The 22,091-nt window shown below is 36.4% G+C and overlaps 1 protein-coding gene across 2 annotated transcripts in view; it reads left to right on the top strand.

The window, feature by feature from the left end:
* The window catches only part of MKLN1 (muskelin 1), a 171,283-nt gene that overhangs the window by 131,488 nt on the left and 17,704 nt on the right, over positions 1 to 22,091 (top strand). For both annotated transcript variants that reach the window (XM_059396396.1, XM_059396397.1), the window contains exons 13-16: positions 5,749 to 5,896; positions 10,877 to 10,991; positions 12,529 to 12,668; positions 19,398 to 19,500. In XM_059396396.1, coding sequence (XP_059252379.1) covers positions 5,749 to 5,896; positions 10,877 to 10,991; positions 12,529 to 12,668; positions 19,398 to 19,500 — 506 coding nt within the window. The remainder of the gene's footprint in view (positions 1 to 5,748; positions 5,897 to 10,876; positions 10,992 to 12,528; positions 12,669 to 19,397; positions 19,501 to 22,091) is intronic.

Below are 22,091 nucleotides of genomic sequence, written 5' to 3'. Positions count from 1 at the left end.
TTAGCCTATAGCCACTGACTGTCTTTCTAACTATTTTTTCATTTTGTCATCTGATTTTTTTGGTCCTAGATTTACTCTTTAATATCTTATTTTCTAGGGTGCCTGGGTGGCTCAGTGGGTTAAGCTGCTGCCTTTGGCTCAGGTCATGATCTCAGGGTCCTGGAATCGAGTCCCGCATCAGGCTCTCTGCTCAGCAGGGAGCCTGCTTCCCTCTCTCTCTCTGCCTGCCTCTCTGTCTACTTGTGATCTTTCTCTTGTCAAATAAATAAATAAAATCTTTAAAAAAAAAATCTTATTTTCTATTCCTTTTTATGGACGCCTGTTCTTGTTTTATATGTATAATATTCTTTTTATTTTTTACAAAGATAATGAGTTTGGGGTTTTTTTTTTTTTAAGTTCTATTTCTTTCTGTGATTTATTTTTATCTTTATAGATAATTTTTTCTTATAAAGTGGTTGAAATTTTTCTCATATGTCTTGTGATTTCTATCTAAACATTAAAATCTATGAATAAAGGACTACATCAGTTAAGAATGGTAAACAAGGGGCCCCTGGTGACTCAGTCATTAAGCAGCTGCCATTGGCTCTTGTCATGATCCCGGGGTCCTGGAATGGAGCCCTGCTTTGGGCTCCCTGCTCAGTGGGTGGCCTTCTCCCTCTCGCACTCCTCCAGCTCGTGTTCCCTCTCTCTCTCTCTCTTTCTCAAATAAATAAATAAATGCATAAATCTCAGTTTAAAAAAGACTGGTAAACAACAGTAACTTCTGTGCCATAGGGTAGGCATCTTTCCCAGCCGGCTTCTCCCTTACATAAGACACTGACCAGCGATGGTGTATAGATGCATGGCACATCTCGTCCACCAGGCTGTCTTCCCTAATATCGGTGTGAAGTTTTGCAGTGACTTGAAACTCGGCTCTCCTTCTCATTCAGGCTCCTGCATCCTTAGTAGAAGCTCTCTCCACAGGAGCCCTCCTCACAGTGTACTCCTGCTTTTTGTATTTGATAACTTACTTGGAAATTTTTTATCTTTTACCCTGGTGAGTGGGCTCTCTTTTTCTTGACTGTCAGAGCCTCAAAATTTCTTACCTCTTGGTAACGTACTTTCTTCTTCCTCCTACGGTTTCTCTTTCTTTTTGCCAGAACATCTTTCCTGCGAGTGTTGTGGGATGTTGGGAAAGAGAAATAATGTAGTTTGTGTTCAGTTTGCTATCTGAAACCAAGAGGCCCAAAGTTTAGATTTCATAAGCAGCTTCTGCTAGTAAAAATCCAAAAGTCTAAAAGGCTTATTAGTGAGTGCTAAGCGATAATTCTTATATGTATGTATGTATATATACATACCAAATTTTTTACTTTTTATTTAATAAGAACATTTAATCTCTGCATTTAAAATGAAAATAAGTTTTTTTCTTCTGTTTCCAAAGAGGTAACAAATGAGATTTAGAGTATTATAGAAATTGAGATTTTTAATAGCTTCCTAGAGAAAACTAGAGTGCCTTTGAAGGTGGATTTGGAAAACTTACAAATTTTTTTGTTAATGTTTTTGAATTGTTACTCATGTGGCATAGAGTGGAAGTAGGAATTAAGCTTAAGTGCACTTTGTAAAAATTAGGCAAGAGGCCATTAACATAGATATATTCAGTGTAAATTTGAATTAACTCCCTAATTGTTAGGAACTCCTCAGATACAAGTTTTCATTTTTATTTTTTAGAGAAAAAATAAAAAATACTTTAATTCAAATAAAGTGATGCCTAGTTTTAGTTTTGTAACTTCATACCAGCAAAATGGCTTAAAAATATTCATTTTAGTGCCAATAAAACTGTCTTTTGAAACCTGAATTCCCTTTCCATCTAAATAATAAGATTCCAAATATTAATGTAAAATTTTTTTCCTGACAAATATGGAAGGATGTGTGAGAGCTTTTCACTTACTACCAAAAGTCCCTGGTATATATGCCCTGATAGATATTTTTTGTATTTTGGTTTGGATTTTTCTTTTCCTTATAATTAATTATAAAAACAATATATACTGGAAAAATGCATATTATAGAACAAAAGTAAAAGTGTCCTAACTGCCCCACACATGATTATTGGTTATGGTTTGATGTATGTTCTTCCATATTTTTCTAATTACATACAAACATTTTATATGTAAACATTTTTCCTTGTCTGTAGTACATAATAAAGATTATATTTGTTAGAGTATGTGAACTTAAAGATTAATAGAAATCTTTCCCTGCCCTGAGAAATTTTTCCTTTGAGTATTCTTAGAGTAAAATATTGGATGCTTCCCCAAAAAATCAGTGAAACATTTTTACTCTTTTCTTCACACATTTATGCTGCTTCAAGCTTGGTCCCTATGGTGTCCGTCTAGTGGATTTTTGTGCTTAGGACATAATACCTATCCTCCTCCTGCTGATAACATCCATTTTGTGGAAATAATGCTTCTTTATTGATATTTCCTTACTTGTTACCATCATAACAGCCTCCTAAATGCTGTCTGTATCTCAGGATTCTCTCTTTGCCTGTCCACACTGCTCTCACCCTGCAGGATCTTAACAGAAATTTCAGCTTTGAAGAGACCTGGTATATAGCCCTACTTTCAATTTTTGGATAAGAAAACTTTAGAGTCTAAAAATGTTTCTTGCAAAGTGGTACCTGGCCAGCTCAGTCAGAAGAGCATGTGACTCTTAATCTGGGGTTCATGAGTTCAAGCCCCATATTCTGTGTAGAGATTACTAAAAACAAACAAACAAATAGACAAAAACTTGAAAAAATAGAGTAGGGGCACCTGGGTGGCTCCGTTTAGCATCTGCCTTCGACTCAGGTCATGATCTCAGGGTCCTGGAATAAAGCCCTGCAGCAGGCTCCCTGCTGAGCTGGCAGTCTTCTCCCTTTCCCTCTGTGCTCTGTCGTCCGCTCGCTCGCTCTCTCAAATAAATAAAATATCCTTTTAAAAAAGCAAAAAGTCTCTTTCATGAAATCACATAGTTAATTGAGAAGATCTAAAAGATTTTTCTACTTCTATTTTGTTTCGAATACTTACTGGTATTTAAGTTCCTAGGTTGGCTTTCAAAAACTTTTGGGACACGCATCTCATTTCTGTATTGTAAATGATCAAAAATTACATTGTGAGGATGATTCTATAGTGAATATACCAAAAAAATACCAAGCTGTACACTATAAATGGGTGAATTGTATGGCATATGAATTATCTCTGTGTAAAGCTGTTTAAAAGTCACTAATAGACTTGAACGTATAACTGGAAAGTAAAATCAACATTATGCAGAGTAAGAAGTGCATGAGATACGGAAGATCAAAGAAATGGGAAATATGTGGTTCCTAGTATGCTTTGTAATCAAAGTAATGTTTTATAATACCTTATGGTATAGATTTTATAAGCATGATGTCCCTGAGTATTGTAAACCTGCCACTGCTTCTATTTTTGAGAAGTAATCCTTCTCATTTTTCTCTACTGCCCCCAAGCTGCTTCTGGGCAAAATGTGACAGTCCAGAAAGAGAAGCATGTAAAATTGGGTTTTGGCATTCTTCCACATTCTCACATTCTTCCACCACCACCACCACCCCCTGGCCAGTACTCCTTTGCATCCCTCTCTTTGATGACTCCACTTCCATTTTATAGAATTCAAAATTTCTTTCCCTCTCTGCTGGTTTCCAAAATTTCCATTTCTGTAGTGAGTCCTTACTTAGGGTAAGTGGCTTGTTGCATTAGTTTATAGTAAGTCATACATTTCTGATACTTTTAAAAGATTATAGAACAGGGATCAGCACACTTTTTATATGTGTGTAAATATTTTCAGTTTTGTGAGCCATACATACAGTATTGCAAGTGTTACCTTGCTTTCGTAGGATTGAAAACAGCCACAGAGAAAATGTAAATTATTATATGAGGAGGCCTGCTTTGACCCTAGGTAGGCCAGATCAAAACAGAGTTTGCCAACTAGTCTTAGGAAATTCCTTTTTTTTTTTTTTTAAAGATTTTATTTATTTATTTGTCAGAGAGGGAGAGAGCACAGTCAGGCAGAGTGGCAGGCAGAGGCAGAAGGAGAAGCAGGCTGCCTGCCGAGAAAGGATGCAGGACTCCATCCCAGGACCTGAGCCAAAGGGATCATGGCCTGAGCCAAAGGCAGCCACTTAACTGACTGAGCCACCCAGGCGTCCCGAGAATTCTTAATTTAAAGGCTCAGTATTAAGATGCAATGGAATGAAAAATTTTAATGCAATAAATTTTAAATACAGTACAGTTATGTATGTCCTCTACTTCTACCACTAACAAAAGTGATTTCATTTCTTTACTGTTTTATCTTTCTTCCAAGGTTATCTGAGGAACAGAGGGCAGAACCTTGGAACTTTAGAAAGCATCATTAGGAAAATACCAGACTTTACATAATCACTAAAGACCATGGCATGAGGGCTGAGATCATTACTAAGATTAGATCGATGTGCATATATGTGTATAAATACAAACATATTTGTGTTATATGTGTGTGCATTATTTTTAGCATGTTTATTGTGGAATGCATTGGATAGTCTATAAATCACTCCACCAACACGGGCACCGGGGTGGCTCAGTTGGTTGAGTGTCTGCTTTCAGCCCAGGTCATGATCCCAGGGTTTTGGAATTGGGCCAACATTGGGCTCTCTGGTCCAGAAGGAGCCTTCCTCTCCCTCTCTCAAATTATAAATAAAATCTTAAAAAAGAAATTTAAAATAGATAATAAAAAAATAAAATAGTCCACAAATGTATTGAATAGGAATGTGAAAGGGCACATTAATTTAGGTAAACTAGGAAAAAATAAATGCTGGATTATTTGACCCTGCTAAAGTAGATAAAGACAAATGAAGATCAATGTGGCTAGCATCTCCTGCCATAATATTCTGGATTGATTGAAATATTTTACTTTGTCTGATAATTATTTAGCATTTTGAGCATATGATGATTGTTCATGTATAAAAGAAATATAGTGTTGAAACAATGACATTGTATTAGATTCATGGCAATTATATCATGATCCACAAAATTACATTTCAACTAATATTTCCATATAACAGTGGTGAGAAAAATTTACATTTGTTGTGTCAGTGTTTCGCAAATCACTGGATAATGCAGAATGACAATCACTCATTTAGGGGATTTAGTGGATTTCTTAGAAAAATAAAATATTATTATCTCTAGGCAGTTTGAACTATTCAGGAAAACAAAAAGGCATATTATACACCAAAATGTTCTTATTTTTACTTGGAAATTATGTCATTTCATTGTGTGTCATAAAGGGATATTTTAAATGACTCTAGCCTTATTAAAGATGTGTTTCATTTTCTGTCAAATTTGTATTTTTCCAAGTCAACATTTGAATGTTTTACCTCTGCTATTAACGTTAGAGCTGAGATAAAAAATCAGTTAATAAAGCATTGACCTTTGTTCCCTCAATAAAAATGATTACATTGCATACCTCTTTCCTGCATTATAGCTCTCTTCTGGTAGTTAGCATTCATTTATTCTTTCAACAAATAGTTGAGTAACTACTTGCCAGGCATTAGGAACTACATAGTGAACCAAACTACCTCTGCCCTTGTACAGTTTACATTCTAGAGCAGGGAGAACATAATAAACCATTATTTGTTGTGTAATACAAAAGTTATGTAGTCTGTTGGATATATCTTTTATATAGTGGTTCCACTCTGTTATTTAACATGAATGTTGTCATCTTATTTTCTCTCTCAATTTATAGTTCCAATGACAGGATTCACACAGAGAGCAACCATTGATCCAGAACTGAATGAAATACATGTCTTATCTGGACTCAGCAAAGACAAGGAAAAGAGGGAGGAGAATGTCAGAAATTCATTCTGGATTTATGACATTGTGAGGAATAGTTGGTAAGGAGCTTTGGTCCGTGTCTCAATCCCAATGTAACATTTATTTGAGGTTGTTAGTTTCTTCAAAAGACAGAAATAGAAAGACTTGTGTTAATTTGGGATGTCACACATTTGAATGTCAGTACAGGCATACCTCATTGTGCTTTGCTCTATTGCACTTTGTACATGTTTCAGTTTTTACAAGTTGAAGGTTTATAGCAACTTTGTGTTGAGCGTGTCTGTCAGCACCATTTTTCCAGCAGAATTTGCTCACTTTATGTCAGTATGTCACATTTTGATAATTCTCAAAGTATTTAAAGTCTTTTCATTGTTATTATATTTATTATGGTGATCAGTGATCTTTGATGGTATTGTTGTAATTGTTTTGGGAGCATCATGAACTGGGCCCATATGACATGGTGAGCTTAATTTATAAATATTATATGCGTTCTGACCATTCTACCAGCCAGCTGTTCCCTCATCTCTCTCCCTCTCCCTAGACCTCCTTATTCCCTGAGACATAACCATATTGAAATTAGGCCAATTCATAACCCTACAAAGGCCTCTAAGTGTTCAAGTAAAGGGAGAAAGCTAGTCCTTTTGTGCCAAGTTGTGAATGCAAGGGAAAAGTTCTTGAGGGAAATGAGAAGTGCTGTTTCAGTGAACACATGAATGTTAAAGCAAAACATCCTTATTGCTGATATGAAGAAAGTTTTAGTGTTTTGGATAGATCAAACCAGCCACAACATTCCCTTAAGCCAAAGCCTGCACCAGAGCAAGGCCCTTACTCTTCTATTTTGTGAAGATTGAGAGGGGTGAGGAAACTGCAAAAGGGAAGTTTGAAGCTAGCAGAGGTTGGTTCCTAAGGTTTAAAGAAAGAAGCTATCTTGATAACATCTAAGTGCTGATGTAGAAGCTACAAGTTAAATTAGATCTAACTATGATTATTAATGAAGGTGACTACGATAAACATCAAATTTTCATTGTAGATGAAATAGCCTCCTATTGGAATAGGATGCCATTGAGGACTTCCATAGCTAGAGAGGAGAAGTCAGTGCCAAGTCAGTGCTTCAAGGCTTCAGGGGACAGGCTAACAATCTTGTTAGGGGCTAATGCAGTTGGTAACTTTAAGTTGAAGACAGTGCTCAGTTATCATTTTGAAAATACTAGGACCCTTAAAAATTATGATAAATCTACGGTGCCTGTGCTCTGTAAATGGAACAACAAAGCCTAGAAGAAAGCACATCTGTTTATAGTATGGTTTACTGAATATTTTAAGCCTGCTGTTGAGACCCACTTCTCAAAAAAAGAGATTTATTTCAAAGTATTACTGCTCATTGAGGATGCACCTGGTTGTTCAAGAGCTCTAATGGAGATGTAGAATGGGATTAATGTTGTTTTCATGCCTGCTAACACAGCATTCGTTCTGTAGCCTATGGATCAATGAGTTGTTTCAACTTTGAAGTCTTCTTATTTAAGAAATACATTTCATAAGATTATGGCTAACATAGATTATGAATTCCTCTGATGGATCTGGGCAAAGAAAAATGAAAATCTTCTGGAAAGGATTCACCATTCTAGATGCCATGAAGAGCATTCAGATTTGTGGGAAGACGTAAAAAATACCAGCATGAACAGGAATTTGGAAGAAGCTGATTCCAGCACTCATCAATGACTTTGAGAGGTTCAAGACTTCAGTGGAAGAAGTAACTGCAGATGTGATGGAAAGCAAGAGAATAAGAATTAGAAGTGGAGCTTTAAGTCGTGACTGCATTGCTGCAATCTCTCATTGATAAAATGGTTTCTTGAGATGGAAATAGGATGCCATAGTCTCCACTCCTGGTGGAGACTGAAGAGTGTAGAAATGACAACAAAGGATTTAGAATATTGCATAAGCTTAGTTAATAAAGCAGTGGCAGCCGGGACTGGAAGAGATTATGCTGAGTGAAGTAAGTCCAGCAGAGAGAGTCAGTTATCATATGGTTTCACTTACTTGTGGAGTATAAGGAATAACAAGATATTGAGAGATGGAGAGGAGAAGTGAGTTGGGGGAAATCGGAGGGGGAGACAAACCATGATAGACTGTGGACTCTGAGAAACAAACTGAGGGTTTTAGAGGGGAGGAAGGTGGGGGTTGGGTGAGCCTGGTGGTTATTATGGAGGGCATGTATTGCATGGAGCACTGGGTGTGGTGCATAAACAATGAATTTTGGAACACTGAAAAGGAAAATTTAAAAAAATGAATAAAGCAGTGGCAGGGTTTGAGAGGATTTACTCCAATTTTGAAAGAAGTTTACTCATGGGTAAAATGTTGTCAAACAGCATCCTATGCTAGAGAGAAGTAGTTCATGAAAGGGAGTCAGTTGATGCAGCTAATTTCATTACACTTGACCTTTGAACAACACGGGACTCAGGGGTGCCAACTATCATACAGTTGGAAATCCATGCATAATTTGACTCCCTAAAAACCCAACTTCTTGGGGCGCCTGGGTGGCTCAGTGAGTTAAGCCGCTGCCTTCAGCTCAGGTCATGATCTCAGGGTCCTGGGATCAAGTTCCACATCTGGCTCTCTGCTCAGCAGGGAGCCTGCTTCTCTCTCTCTCTCTCTCTCTCTCTCTCTCTCTCTGCCTGCCTCTCCGTCTACTTGTGATCTCTCTCTGTCAAATAAATAAATAAAATCTTAAAAAAAAAAAACACGCAACTTCTAATAGCCTACTGTTGATCAGAAGCCTTGTGAATAACATAAACAGTTGACTAATATGTATTTTGTATGTTATATGTATTATGTACTGTAATCTTACAATAAGGTAAGATAGAGGAAAGAATGTTAAGAAAATCATGAGGAGAGAGAAAATACATTTACCACACCATACTGTAAAAAAATCTGCATTATAGTGGATCCCTGTAGTTCAAACCCATGTTGTTCAATGGTCAGCTGTTTAAGAAATTGCCACAGCTCCCCCAGCCTTCAGCAACTCTGATGAGTGAATAGCCATCAACATTGAGGTAAACCCCTCCACCACCAAAAAGACTGTGACTTGCTGAAAAATCAGGTTGGTTAGCATTTTTTAACAATAAAGTATTTTTTAAATAAGCTATATGCATTTTTTTAACATAATGCTGTTGCATACTTAATAGACTATTGTATAAACATAACTTTTGTATGCATTGGGAAACAATAGAATTTCTTTGACTGACTTAATTACAGTATTTGCTTTAGTGTGGTGGTCTGGAACTGAACCCACAACATCTGAGAGCTATGCCTGTGTTGGGAAAAGTCAATTTTGGTGCCTATGTATACAGTGATGTTCTGTGAATGGATTTTACCTCTGATTTCTTCAGTTAATGGATGATTCCTGATCTGGAAGTCAAGAGAATTGTATTGTAGTCTAGATTTTGCCACCAAGTCAGAGTGTAAAATTGAGAACAATGTTTTTTTTAATGTTCCCAGGTAGTCTTAATTTTGTTTTATTTAATTTAAATTCAAATTAGTTAACATATGTGTAGTATTGGCTTCAGGAGTAGAATTTAGTGATTCATCACTTCCATATAATACCTAGTGCTCATCCTAACAAGTGCCCTCCTAATGCCCATCACCCATTTAGCTCATCCCCCCCAACCCACCTCTCCTCCAGTAAGGCTCAGTTTGTTCTCTATATTTAAGAGTCTCTTATGGTTTGCTTCCCTCTCTGTTTTTATCTTTTGTTTTTCCTTCCCTTCCCCTCCAGGTGGACTTAGTTTGGATAAATGAACTGATTTCAGTAGAGCAGGGTGGCAGGCATTATTTAGTGTTTTCAAACCAGGACCTTTTTGTCACAGAGCATCTCACAGAACTAGTACTGCACATTTTGCTTTGGAAAACAATGGCCCAGAGAATCCAGCTCTGACATTTCCGTGATTACTGCATAAGTGGATATTTTACAAAATAGGCGCTTCAGAGAGAACTTCCTCCATGCAGCAACTAAGGAATTTATTATTTCCTAAGTAGGACATCTATTTTAAGCAGTAAAACTGAAAGAAATCTGTGAGTTTTTGTATTGTGAATAAATAGATGAGATTATCTTGTCTTTTAGACTTTGGTTTGAGCTTTCTCATGTGCTGTTATGTTTCATAACATAAAATAGCTTCTTAAGTGAGGTTTGGGATGGACATTAAAAGAATGTAAGAAATTCGTTCTAGGGACACCTGGGTGGCTCTGTTGGTTGGGTGTCTGCTTTCCACTGAGGTCACTGTCCCAGGGTCTTGGGATCGAGTGCCACTTTGGGCTCCTTTTGCTCAGTGGAAAGCCTGTTTCTCCCTCTGCCTGCTGCTCCCTTGCTTGTGTTTACTCTCTCTGTCTGTCAAATAAATGAATAGTATTAAAAAGCAAACAAACAGGGACGCCTGGGTGGCTCAGTTGGTTAAGCAGCTGCCTTCGGCTCAGGTCATGATCCCAGGGTCCTGGGATCGAGTCCCACATCAGGCTCCTTGCTCGGCAGAGAGCCTGCTTCTCCCTCTGCCTCTGCCTGCCTCTCTGTCTGCCTGTGCTCGCTCGCTCTCTCTCCCTCTGTCTCTGACAAATAAATAAAATCTTTTAAAAAAAAAAAAAAGCAAACAAACAAACAAAAAAACCTTCATTCTTAACAGATTCATACTATTGTGTGAGCTTGACCAGGACTTTTCAGATTTGATATGAACAAATTTGTAAAAAAATTTTTTTTTAAAGATTTTATTTATTTACTTGTCAGAGAGAGAGCGAGCACAGGCAGAGTGGCAGGCAGAGTCAGAGGGAGAAGCAGGCTCCCTGCGGAGCAAGGAGCCCGATGTGGGACTCTATTCCATGACGCTGGGATGATGACCCGAGCTGAAGGCAGCTGCTCAACCAACTGAGCCACCCAGGCGTCCCCAAATTTGTAAAATTTTTGTTGGAAATAGACATAATTGGCTTGCTAAAGTTGTATTAACATTATGTATGCTGCTAATTTTTTAGGGTAGAATGCCTTAAAAAGCCATGTCTTGCAGGTCTTGCGTCTATAAGAATGATCAAGCTGCAAAGGATAATCCAAGTAAAAGTCTTCAGGAGGAAGAACCATGTCCAAGATTTGCCCATCAGCTTGTATATGATGAGTTACACAAGGTACCATCACTACATCAGTTTGTAAACTTTCCAAGACCTATAATCTGATAGAATCCCAAAATACATGTTTCTGCATATTTTTAAGTACATTTGAATAAAAAGTTATGATATAGCAGACACTCATAGAATATGTAGCAGACATTGAATATCCTTTCTCCCTATGTAGCATGACCTGTTGTTTCTATAATATCAGTATCCAACTAAAAAATGTACAGTTTTTATCACTAGGATACCTTGTCTCGTGATAGGAAAAAGTATATGTAACTTCTGATTTTAGCTTTTCCTATTGTGTAAGAAGTCTTTTATCTTTATTTTTCCTATCTATGATTGATGTGTCTTTTCCATTGGCTTCACAAAAACAGTCCTGCATTCTCAAGTTTTAGTGTCGCTAAATGTTCAAGGTGGTTTCTTTAAACCATGTCTCCCTTAAACTTTTCATATAGGTTAGTGATTGGGCTCAGATTATATAATAACTTACTGACAAAGCTTGTATTTCTGTGTAGGCGATAGGTGATCATTTAAATTCCATATCATTTCAGACCTTTAGGTAAACAATACCATAGAACTGAATAAAAGTCATTTCTCTTAGAGTCTCCCAGATTAAATGGTAAATGAGTTTTGATCTATAGGATAAAAATATCACCATTGTTTAATGGTCTTGAACATACATGTTTTCAAAAACAGTTTAAGTGCAGAATATCACTAAAATTAAACCAATTAAATCATTATTGCATTCCTTTTTCTTTTCTTTTTTGGGGTATTATGTAATATTTAAAAAGCTATGCGGGGCACCTGGGTGGCTCAGTGGGTTAAAGCCTCTGCCTTCGGCTCAGGTCATGAACCCAGGGTTCTGGGATCGAGCCCCGCATCGGGCTCTCTGCTCAGCGGAGAGCCTGCTTCCTCCTTCTCTCTCTCTGCCTGCCTCTTGGCCTAATTGTGATCTCTGCCTGTCAAATAAATAAATAAAATCTTAAAAAAAAAAAAAAAGTTTAAAAAAAAATAAAAAAATAAAAAGCTATGCCACAAATTATATGTACCACTTAATATTTGGCAGTAAGCCTAAGGCAGAATTAAGATGCTAAAATTTAAAAAGTTTCTAGTTACTGTTGACCTTCAGTGATTCAACATGTGTGTCAGAGTTTTATTAAAGATCTTGTTTGTTATTATGACCAACACTTGGTTTACTTAATAATCCCCATTGTTTGTTTCCCTAAAGTAAACTCTGCATCGTGGATTAGCTTCTTACTATCATTGCTTTTGTTTCATGTCTTACATTGTCAGTATAATTGTGGTAATACAACTCATTTTAATCTAAAATGCAGCTTAAGGAAGTAGCCACAGTACTTTAAAGTAAAATGGAAGTGAGAAACATCAAAAGAAGCCTTTGGTAGAAATGCAATAATGTTTTAATTATTACTGTTACACATTCCTGTCAAAATGAAGAAATTTAAAAAAAAATGAAGAAATTTTACTTTCACTTGTGCGGTTTCCTCAGTATGTGTGCATCTTAAAATGTGGCTTGTTTTGTTTATTTTAGGTTCATTATTTATTTGGTGGGAATCCAGGAAAATCTTGCTCCCCAAAGATGAGATTAGATGACTTCTGGTCACTGAAGTTATGTAGGCCTTCAAAAGATTACTTACTGAGGCACTGCAAGTACCTGATAAGAAAACACAGGTATAAAAATACTTCACTGAAAACTTTTATTTAACATTATTAGCTGTTGGTTGGTGTTAGCTCGACTTTGGAGATGGGCTTTGTCTTTGGAAATTTACTAAAACAACAGTATAAATACTATGAAGATCGTGACTCTTGTAAATGCCCTGTTACTTTCCTTATTTTTGCTTTCCTGTTTCAAAGGAAGCTGCAAAGTGAAAATACACACTGATGCTAAAATTTTCTAGATATAGAACAAGAAAATTTTGTGACTGTTAGTGGAAGAAATTTATATGAAGGTGATGAGCCTATCTTCCAGTAACAAGACCTACTCAGTACAAAGCAGATCAGTTCTATATTATTGCCATATGCCTAGCCAGTTGGTAACATTCTTAACAGTGAATGAGATGATATAGTTGACTAAATATCTTTCTAATCTGGTGTTTCAGAATAAAACTTCAAATATGATTTTGGTTTTACATCATTACCTTTGCCATTTAGTTGCAAAATCATGTAATCAAACATTTTCATATATATTTCCTGGATCATGTTTGCTTTTGAGCCCTAGCAGGTGATGAGCTACTGAAAAATGTAGGAAAGCGTATCTGTCCTTTCAGTTATTGGTAATGTTTGGCATTAAGAAAAATTTATGGTTTGAAAGGAGAAGGTTAGCCTTTAATGATGATAATAGTTACCATTTATTTTGCAATTTTTGTGCTAGATCTTGCATATTATTTCTACAGTAAGGCAATTGAGTAAGTGCTGTTCTTATCACTATTTTATAAAAGAAGAAATGAGGTATTTTTAAATGGGTTATATAATTCACCTAGAGTCACTCAGCCATTAGCGACACAGCCAGGATACGGTCCTGAGTATTTTGACCCCAGCGTTCATCACTTCACCACCGCCATCATCACTACACATGCACTCGTGGATGTCTGTGTGTTTACACATACATGTTTATATGTGTCGTATATATTTATGTATTATATTTTATATATAATATAAATACATAAAAACCTCTGTGTGGTATAAATTATTAAACTGTTTTCCTTTATCATACCCCGTTTACTTATTGTTCATATCTCCACTCTCACAAGTTGTGCTTGAGAGATAATAACGGAAGCTAGTTATTTCTGTTACTTTGGCATTACGGTGACTAGTGTATTTCCTATCTCTGTATTCGGGAGAAAGGGTCTGAATCCTCTTGTTGACTGGATGACAAAAGATAAATTCTGTTTTATTAATAAGATTTAAGCTTCAGGCACCTTCAACTAAGGTTTACACTGATAAAATTTTATTCCTTTGTATTTTACTTAATGTTAAAGTTAGTTTTTCAAAGGATGAAACAAATTTAGGGAAATTAAACTATTCTTTTTCTACTTCAGATACAGCAGCTGGTAGTTGGATATTAAATTGACCTCTTTTGAAAAATTTCCTGACCAAAAGCCTGTTGGAGATTAGAGATTTTTTAGCGCTATATGTAAGAATTTGAATTCACTTATAAACACTTTCCTCTGGATTTTAATTTTAAAAAGTAATGGGTGGTTAATAAAAAAAAAAATAATAAGTCCTCTCAGCCTGCAAAATAATTGACTCATTCATCATCCTGTCATTGAGAAATAACAGCTTCCTGTTTTGGTATATATCCTTTATATGTGCACACATATATTTTTGCTTAACTGAAAAATGGGGATCATAATGCTTTGAATTTTATTTCTTTCAATGAATGGTATATTGCAAACATCTTATTACCATGTTAACAAATACAAATTATAATTCTAATGTCTGCATAGTGTTCTGTTTTATGTAATTTACCCGTTTACTTTTGTAAAATATATAGCTTATTTCCAGCGTATTTTCTATTATAAATTAATAGTAATGTGATATTATTATATGCTTCCATATGTACCCCTATCAAAATTCTGTAGGATATTGATAGAATTGGTTAATTATCATTTGCCTTACAGAAAGTTGACTTTCATTCCTTCCAGAAGTAAGTAGGATTATTCATTTTCTCATAATCATGCCATTCTGAGAAGTATTAATTTTTTTTTTACCTTTGACAGTTTTTCTCTTTTGAAAATTTATCAGTGGGCAGGTGAAATGACAGTTTGTGAGAATCTGAAATATATATTATGGCATGTTTTAAGTTTTAAATACAAACATTGTTAGTGGCTTGTGCTGGTAAAAGGCATAAAGTAAGGAATGTCAGTGGATAAAGAATAAAAGACAGTAGTCAGTAACAAATCATTTAAATCTTTAAATATATGATGAAAGATTCTAGCAAATTTTGTGGGGGTGAGAATGGTTCATAAAACAGTGACCAAAGCTGAGAGGCAACAAGTGTGTATGATGGGGCAAAGAAGTAGCTTTTGAAATTTTCTACCATGGGAAAAGAAGTATAGGCTAGCTCATCTCAGAACTGAAACCAGAAAAGCCTTGAAAGGAGAATTTAAGAATAGTTAAAGACCCTATCCATTTATATAGAGAATTTTCAATTAGAGTAGTAACAGTAGAATAAAAATATGGAACACAGTATTCTTCTTTTCTAATTGTGATTACTTTTTGACTTAAGTTCTTAGAGCTAATGTCTTATATTGGAAGAAGTATCAGACCTGCACCTTGGATTGATCTTCAAGCCTTGTAACTTAATCTTTCTGGAGATCACTGTGCTCGTGTGTAAAATGGTCAGAGCAATTGCCTGCGGGTTTTTATAAACAGCAATGAAACTTCATTCATTTAAGAAATATTTATTGAGCACCTACTGAGTAGTTACTAAATATTATCCTAGGCTCTGTGGATATGTCAAAGAAGAAAATAAGCAGAAATTCCTATCTCTTGAGTTTCTGTCTTCTGAAGGAAGACTAGCAGTAAACATAATAAGGAATTTATATGTTAATAAGTACTATGAAAAAGAACTAAAAGAGGTTTAGAACTATTTTTGTGCAAGTGAGGGAGCTGGGTATGTGTTTTTTAAACAAGAATATTAGGATAGACCTCACTGCAAAGGTGACAACTGAGTAGTGACCTAAAGAACCCAAGGGAGGAGGGTTACCTCGGTGGCTCAGTCAGTTAAGTAACCGACTCAGGTCATGATGTCAGGGTTGTGAGATCAAGGTCGTGAGATCACATCAGGCTCCATGCTCAGTGCAGTCAGCTTGAGATTCTCCCTCTCCCTCTGCCCTTCCCCCAACTTCCTCTTATGTTTGCCCTCTCGCTTCCTCTCTGAAATAAATACATAAATGTTTTTTTAAAAAAATAAAGAATATGAGGGAATGAATCATGTAGAAATTTGAGAGGAAAAGTGTTCCAGGTAGGTAATAGACAAGGCTCTGAGGTTAAAAATATGCCTGGATTATTTGAGGAGTCAATTGAGGAGAACAGTGTGGTAGAAGCAGAGTAAGTGAGGTAATTGTGGTAGGAAATGAGGTCAGAGAGCTAAGAAGGGGACAGTTGGTGAAGGGTCTCTGGCTTTACTCTGAGTAAAAGGAGAGCATTAAAAGTTTTTACATTGAGGAATTTTACATTTTTACATTGAGGAATAACACACTCAGCTTTCCCAAAATAACTGAGTAAATTTGAGGTTGTGGCTGTGTTCACTCAGATGGGAAATTCTTCAGAAACAACAGGTTTGTGTGTTAGAAGGATGAACTCAGTTTGATATACTTCAGGTTTTAGAGACCACGTGTTAATATTTGAAGGAAAGGCATGGGCCAGTTATTATTACTTTTGTGAGTGATCAGTAAAGAAAAGGAGCTTGGTTAGAATGAGAAGAATAGAGAGATGTTGGCATTATTTGATGACCACCGCCATTTGAGGGAAGGCAGAAGAAGAGATACTCCATGAAAGAGACCAAGAAAGCCCAGTAAGGTTCTGGGTAAACTTTGAAGATTGCACCAACAGAATTTCTTGATGGATATGGGTATGAGAGGAGAGCAGTCAGAGCATCTTGAGACTCCTGTCTACAACTAATTTGAACTGATAGCAAAAGGCCCATTTTATTTATTTATTTTATATATTTTTATTTTTATTTATTTTTAAAGATTTTTTTTTAAGATTTTATGTTATTATTTATTTGACAGACAGAGATCACAAATAGAGAGGCAGGCAGAGAGAGAGGGAGGAGGAAGCAGGCTCCCTGCCAAGCAGAGAGGACCCTAGGATCATGACCTGAGCTGAAGGCAGAGGCTTTAACCCACTGAGCCACCTAGGCACCCCTGAAGATTTTATTCTTAAGTAATCTCTACCCCTCAGTATGGGCTCAAACTCAAAACTCCAAGATCAAAGAGTCACATGCTCTACTGACTGAGCCAGCCAGGTACCCCGGCCCACTGTAGATATTTGAAAAGACACAGACCTTTTTTCCTGCCAATCTTTAGATGAATTCAAGAGTTTAAGGAACATTTCTGCATTGCAGGCAGAATAGATAGAAGTTGGTTTATATCAGTTGAATAGAGCATGAAAATTACCTTTCTTATTTAAATTTCACATTAAATTAGACACCTGGTATTTCATTCTGTGGGACCCTACCCTATGCTGCTGGGTTGGCTTGTTTATTTTCATTATTGTTCTTATGGAAAACAGTTATATATTCTATTTAGTTAAAATATAAATTTGTAGAGATAGAAATACACTATATGCCAAGAAACAAGTCTTTGTTCTTAATGGTACCACACAGTACAGTAAATAAAGTGCCACTATTATTTTTCCCTATAACATTCAAATTTATGCACTTACCAACAATTTAGGGTAGAAAGAGACAAAAGAAAAACTTTTTATTAGGATTAATTCCTGTTATTTTAGGTACAGGACACAGTTGTTGGCTGAAACAGAATTCTAGACTACAGACATAAATGCAGTGATGAGTTTTTGCAGGCCAAAGAAAGCTTAGAAAAAAAGAAGAGAGAAAACAAACCTTCTAGGAAAATGGATCTCTAGACTGGATTTAAAAGGATGGTAGGTGTGTTTGTTAAGTTATTTCAGGGACTAAAGGATAAAGACATTCTTAGGATATATCACTAAAAGAAAAGTTATGAGAATATCCAGACATTGCCTCAACCTTTGAACAGTGAGGCCTAATGAAGAATTGTTTAGGGTCTTGGAACAATTCTACTAGCAAGGAATCACTGTAGTAGCTTTCCTTGTAACTGAGCCTCTGTCTTTCTTCTTTTTACCCGTTTCTCCTATTCTACTCATTACTACAAATTCTGCTTTCCCTCAACCTCATAGCTTCCAAGGATAGACAGACAGATAGATAGGTACATATGGCTCTGTAAATGAGTAGGTAGATAAATAGGAAGAAAGGAAAGAAAAGAGGGATAGGAAGAGAAGGAATCTACCTACTATCTCGTGTCTCTGTTTACTGACTTCTGTGTTTTGTGTGCCTTTTATGTCCTTGTGTATCTCACATTCAGATTCTCTAAGAGAGTATCTTCTTAGAGAGGGCTCCCTGGGAAGAGTATCCCTATTGGGAATAATTCTGCCAGGCTACTTTATAAACTGCTGATCAAGCTCAAGAGGATTGCTTTTGTCTCAGGTACCTAACCCATTTTGGACAAGGTGGTAGAGTAACATGACCTCTGCCTAAGGAGTTCTCTCATCTGAGGGCTTGAAGACTAGCTGACAATCACGGTACTATTTGATACAATAGAGCTGTAATGTTTTGCTAGTCTTTGCCATGCTTAAAATACAGGTACTCTATCTCTGAGATTAGCTCTAAAGACAGGAAATTATTGATGCCATCAGCCTGAACACCATTGTGGAAGAAGGTTCATTATTTTCCTTTCCCAAATGAAACTAAATGTCCTCTTTTCTGTCTCTCTGTACAATATTTTGAAAAGCATACCAGCTTATTACAAATAAATCCGTGTATAATTATGCCATAACAAAAGATTTAAATAGATAAATAGTCTCAAACAGACTTTTTTCCTGATAGGGAACTAATTCATTGTTTCCTTTTCAGCTTTGGAATCAGATGGATCTGCATTTGATTCTACTACTGCCACTTTTTAGCTCTTATCTTGGCCAAGTTCATTGTCTGAGCCTCCGTTTCTCATCTGTTTTTTTTTTTTTTAAGTGATGATAAAACTTACTGTCATCAGAGTGGGGGTAAATGAAGTGATATATGTAAAATACTCAATGCAGTGTCTACCACAAGACATGCTTGATAAGTGGTTGCTGCAGTTGTTATTCTTGACTGAGACAGGAAATAATATTATTAAAAATATTTAATCATTTTAAAATACATATATTTTCAATCACTGTTAGTGATACTCCGGAAAAGAAACTATACTCATTTCTGTTTCTGAGTACCCTGTTAGGCACCTCTGGTGGATTGTATAGTGCACAGATCAAACCAGGTGTTTTTATTTTAGCTCTACTTGTTTTTTATGAAACACATTTGGCTCTTTTGCAGTTTTGTTATGTAAAATATTTGACATGTTCACTATGTTTCATAGTAGTTTTAATCTTATTTTGTAGTTCTAAGAGAAGGGTAGGAAGTGCTCCTCCCCGGTCCCTAGCACCGTGACTGCCTGTGCCCACCTGGCATTACCAAGTATATCCCCGGGGACTCCGCAGCTACACCGTCTCCATGGCAGTGTTTGTCCTTCTGGAGTCCCAGACATGGGCTCTTGTTAGATATCCATGTGACTCCTCAGACACAGAGTATTCCATTCCAGGTCTAAGTGACATTTCTGTGTTTTCCCATAACTCCAGACAATTATTATTCTTGTTTGCATTTTCTAGGTTTGAAGAAAAGGCCCAAATGGATCCCCTTAGTGCTTTGAAGTATTTACAAAACGATCTTTATATAACCGTGGATCATTCAGACCCAGAAGAGACAAAAGAGGTAAAGGTGGTAATAAACTTCAGAAAGTGAGCGTTAAAAAAAAAAAGTCTTTCTAACTTGCTGATTTTTCTCTTAGATGTTTAAAGGATGATGAAGAAAATATGACACTAATAATTTTTAAAGTAGCACAGAGCAGTTGAAATAAAAATTGAGTAGGCTTACTAAAGCCCTTAATCCATTAAGAAAAGGATTCTCAGGTTTAAGGTTTTAACTTAGACATTACTTTTGTGTATTGGGAAGGAAATAGAAATTTTTACTTCCATAGTCCCATGCTTCTCTCTCTTAAAGATTGCATAATGGCTCGATATAAACTTTCCTGTTGATACTTCAAAATCCTGTAAGAGAAAAAAGAAAACTCTCCTCTTTTGTAAGAAGAAAGTGAAGAGAGGTTAGTGAGAGTAGAATCCCTGCTGCCTTGATATTATATGATTGTTGTAGCAGGGTAGTTCAACTACAGGCTACTGACTTCTTTTATCGCGTGTCCCTAATCTTGAGAAATGAGTAGCAGATCATTACTTTTAAGGGTTTTAAGGAGATGTCATGTTTTAGGGCGTACCTGGTTATCTGCAGTGTGTGTGTGTGAACACACGTGCAGTGTTTCATGGTCTTACAGCTGGTCTTCCTAGTCACCGCTGAGATTTCCTTCTGTCACTTTTAACTTTCGCCAGACATCCTTGTTCATAGTTCATTTAGCAACATCTGGAACTGCAATCCATTTTACCTTCCACTCACAGAACTGGTGCTGATGATACCATCTTTTTCCCTGTTCTCAGTTGCTTTGCTTTGGCTTTGCAATAGCAACATCAAGCAGTGCTTTTTTCTTGTTCAGCAGTGACACAGGTTTCAGATTTAATGTTAGATCATTTTCAGGTACCAGGTTCATTATACTTTCAAGCAGTAGAGCCTGCATGCCCTTGGCCCCAAAACAAAGAGATTCTCTTTCATAGTTGCCTACTGTGAAAATAAGTTTGATTACTCTTTGTCAGTATTAGTTAAAACCCTTCTCTAGGCGAAGAATCAGAACATGCTCTAGAACCCCCCTGAAGGGGGCAGTTCATTGTCTCTCCTTGAGTCTTCAGTCAGTTCATGATACTCTCCGAAATGGGGGAATTATCAGAGTTCAGCCAAGTAGCAGAATATGTTTGGTTTCAGCTGTTACGGCTTATAACTAAAACATAATTGTGAAGAGTCTATAAATGACCATGCATTTGAAAGTTATAAATAGATTTCCTTGTGTTTTCTCCATAGTCTATCTAAAATGGCTGTCACCTGGGAACATTCATTTTTCTCTTATTTTTTAAAACTAAAACAAAACAAAATATTGCAAAGTAAATAAATTCAGCTGTGTGAACTGCAAGTAGGCCAAAGAAAACAGACAGTTTGTTCTTAAAGCTAAGCTAATGGGAAAAACCAGGCCAGGGAGGTATCTCAAGTTCAAAGGAGCCATTTTTAAAATTTTGGTAGCGGGTTTCTCCCTTTTCTCCTTTCCTCGGTAGTTTGAAATTGTGATTTTGTATGCCACAGACTTAACGTTTTTTAAAAGTGGAAAGCTTTTTAAAAGCTTTATCTGTTGGGGCTCCTGGGTGGCTCGGTGGGTTAAAGCCTCTGCCTTTGGCTCAGATCATGATCCCAGAGTCCTCAGATCGAGCCCCGCATCGGGCTCTCTGCTCTGCGGGGAGCCTGCTTCCTCCTCTCTCTCTCTCTGCCTGCCTCTCTGCCTAGTTGTGATCTCTGTCTGTCAAATAAATAAATAAAATCTTTAAAAAATAATAAAAAAATAAAAGCTTTATCTGTTAAGAGCTGTTTAACCCTAACAGAAGTTAGCTACAGTGGTGCTGTGCGTGTGTGTCATTGTCGGAATTGCTTCAGAGACTTTCTGAGGACAATACCCTTGCCCCCAGATTCTCCTGTCTGCTCTTATGGAACAGAATCCTCACTCCTGACATTGAGGATTACTGCTTCATAAGAGTATTATTTTGTTTAAAAATGTGTAAATGGATTTTGTTTTGAGAAAAGAAATCCTTTGGTGACAGTTCTAGGATACATACTTAGCATATTTCTCAGTAGTAAGGCATATAGAGCTTCACTTTCCTTATATCATTCCAAGTTTTTTGTGGAAGCTTGTTTTTGTTCTCTCTGTATATTTTTACAAATTTTTTTATTATGTTAGTGATTGTATCAGCAACTAGAAGTAGTTTTTAGATTTTTCTCTTTTTTGGGAGGCTGATGACGATCATTATTATGCCTGTTATTGGGAAAAATGATGGTGGACTACCAGCTTTATACCAAATAATGATTCTTTTCTTTCCTTCAGTCTCCAGAACATGGATTCTAAATTGGCAGTGAGCTGCTGATAAACCTTATGAAAATGGTATTTTTTTCTAGAAAAGGCCTGAGAGAAGGTTGCCTAACTTAATTCTGCTGTTTTCAAAGAAGATTCTATAATAGAGAAGGAATGAGAAAAACAAGTTTTGAGCCAGTATTGCACATTTTGTATTAATTACATTTCTGCTGAGCTTCCAAAGTACTGGTGTCATTCATTTAACAGATGTGTATTGAGTCCCTACAATATGCCAGGCATTCTTCTAGGC

Source organism: Mustela nigripes, chromosome 4, assembly GCF_022355385.1.
Source record: "Mustela nigripes isolate SB6536 chromosome 4, MUSNIG.SB6536, whole genome shotgun sequence".
NCBI classification, from domain to species: Eukaryota; Metazoa; Chordata; class Mammalia; order Carnivora; family Mustelidae; genus Mustela; species Mustela nigripes.
The sequence above is the reverse complement of the archived record's forward strand: the minus strand, read 5'-3'. Positions and strand labels throughout refer to the sequence as shown.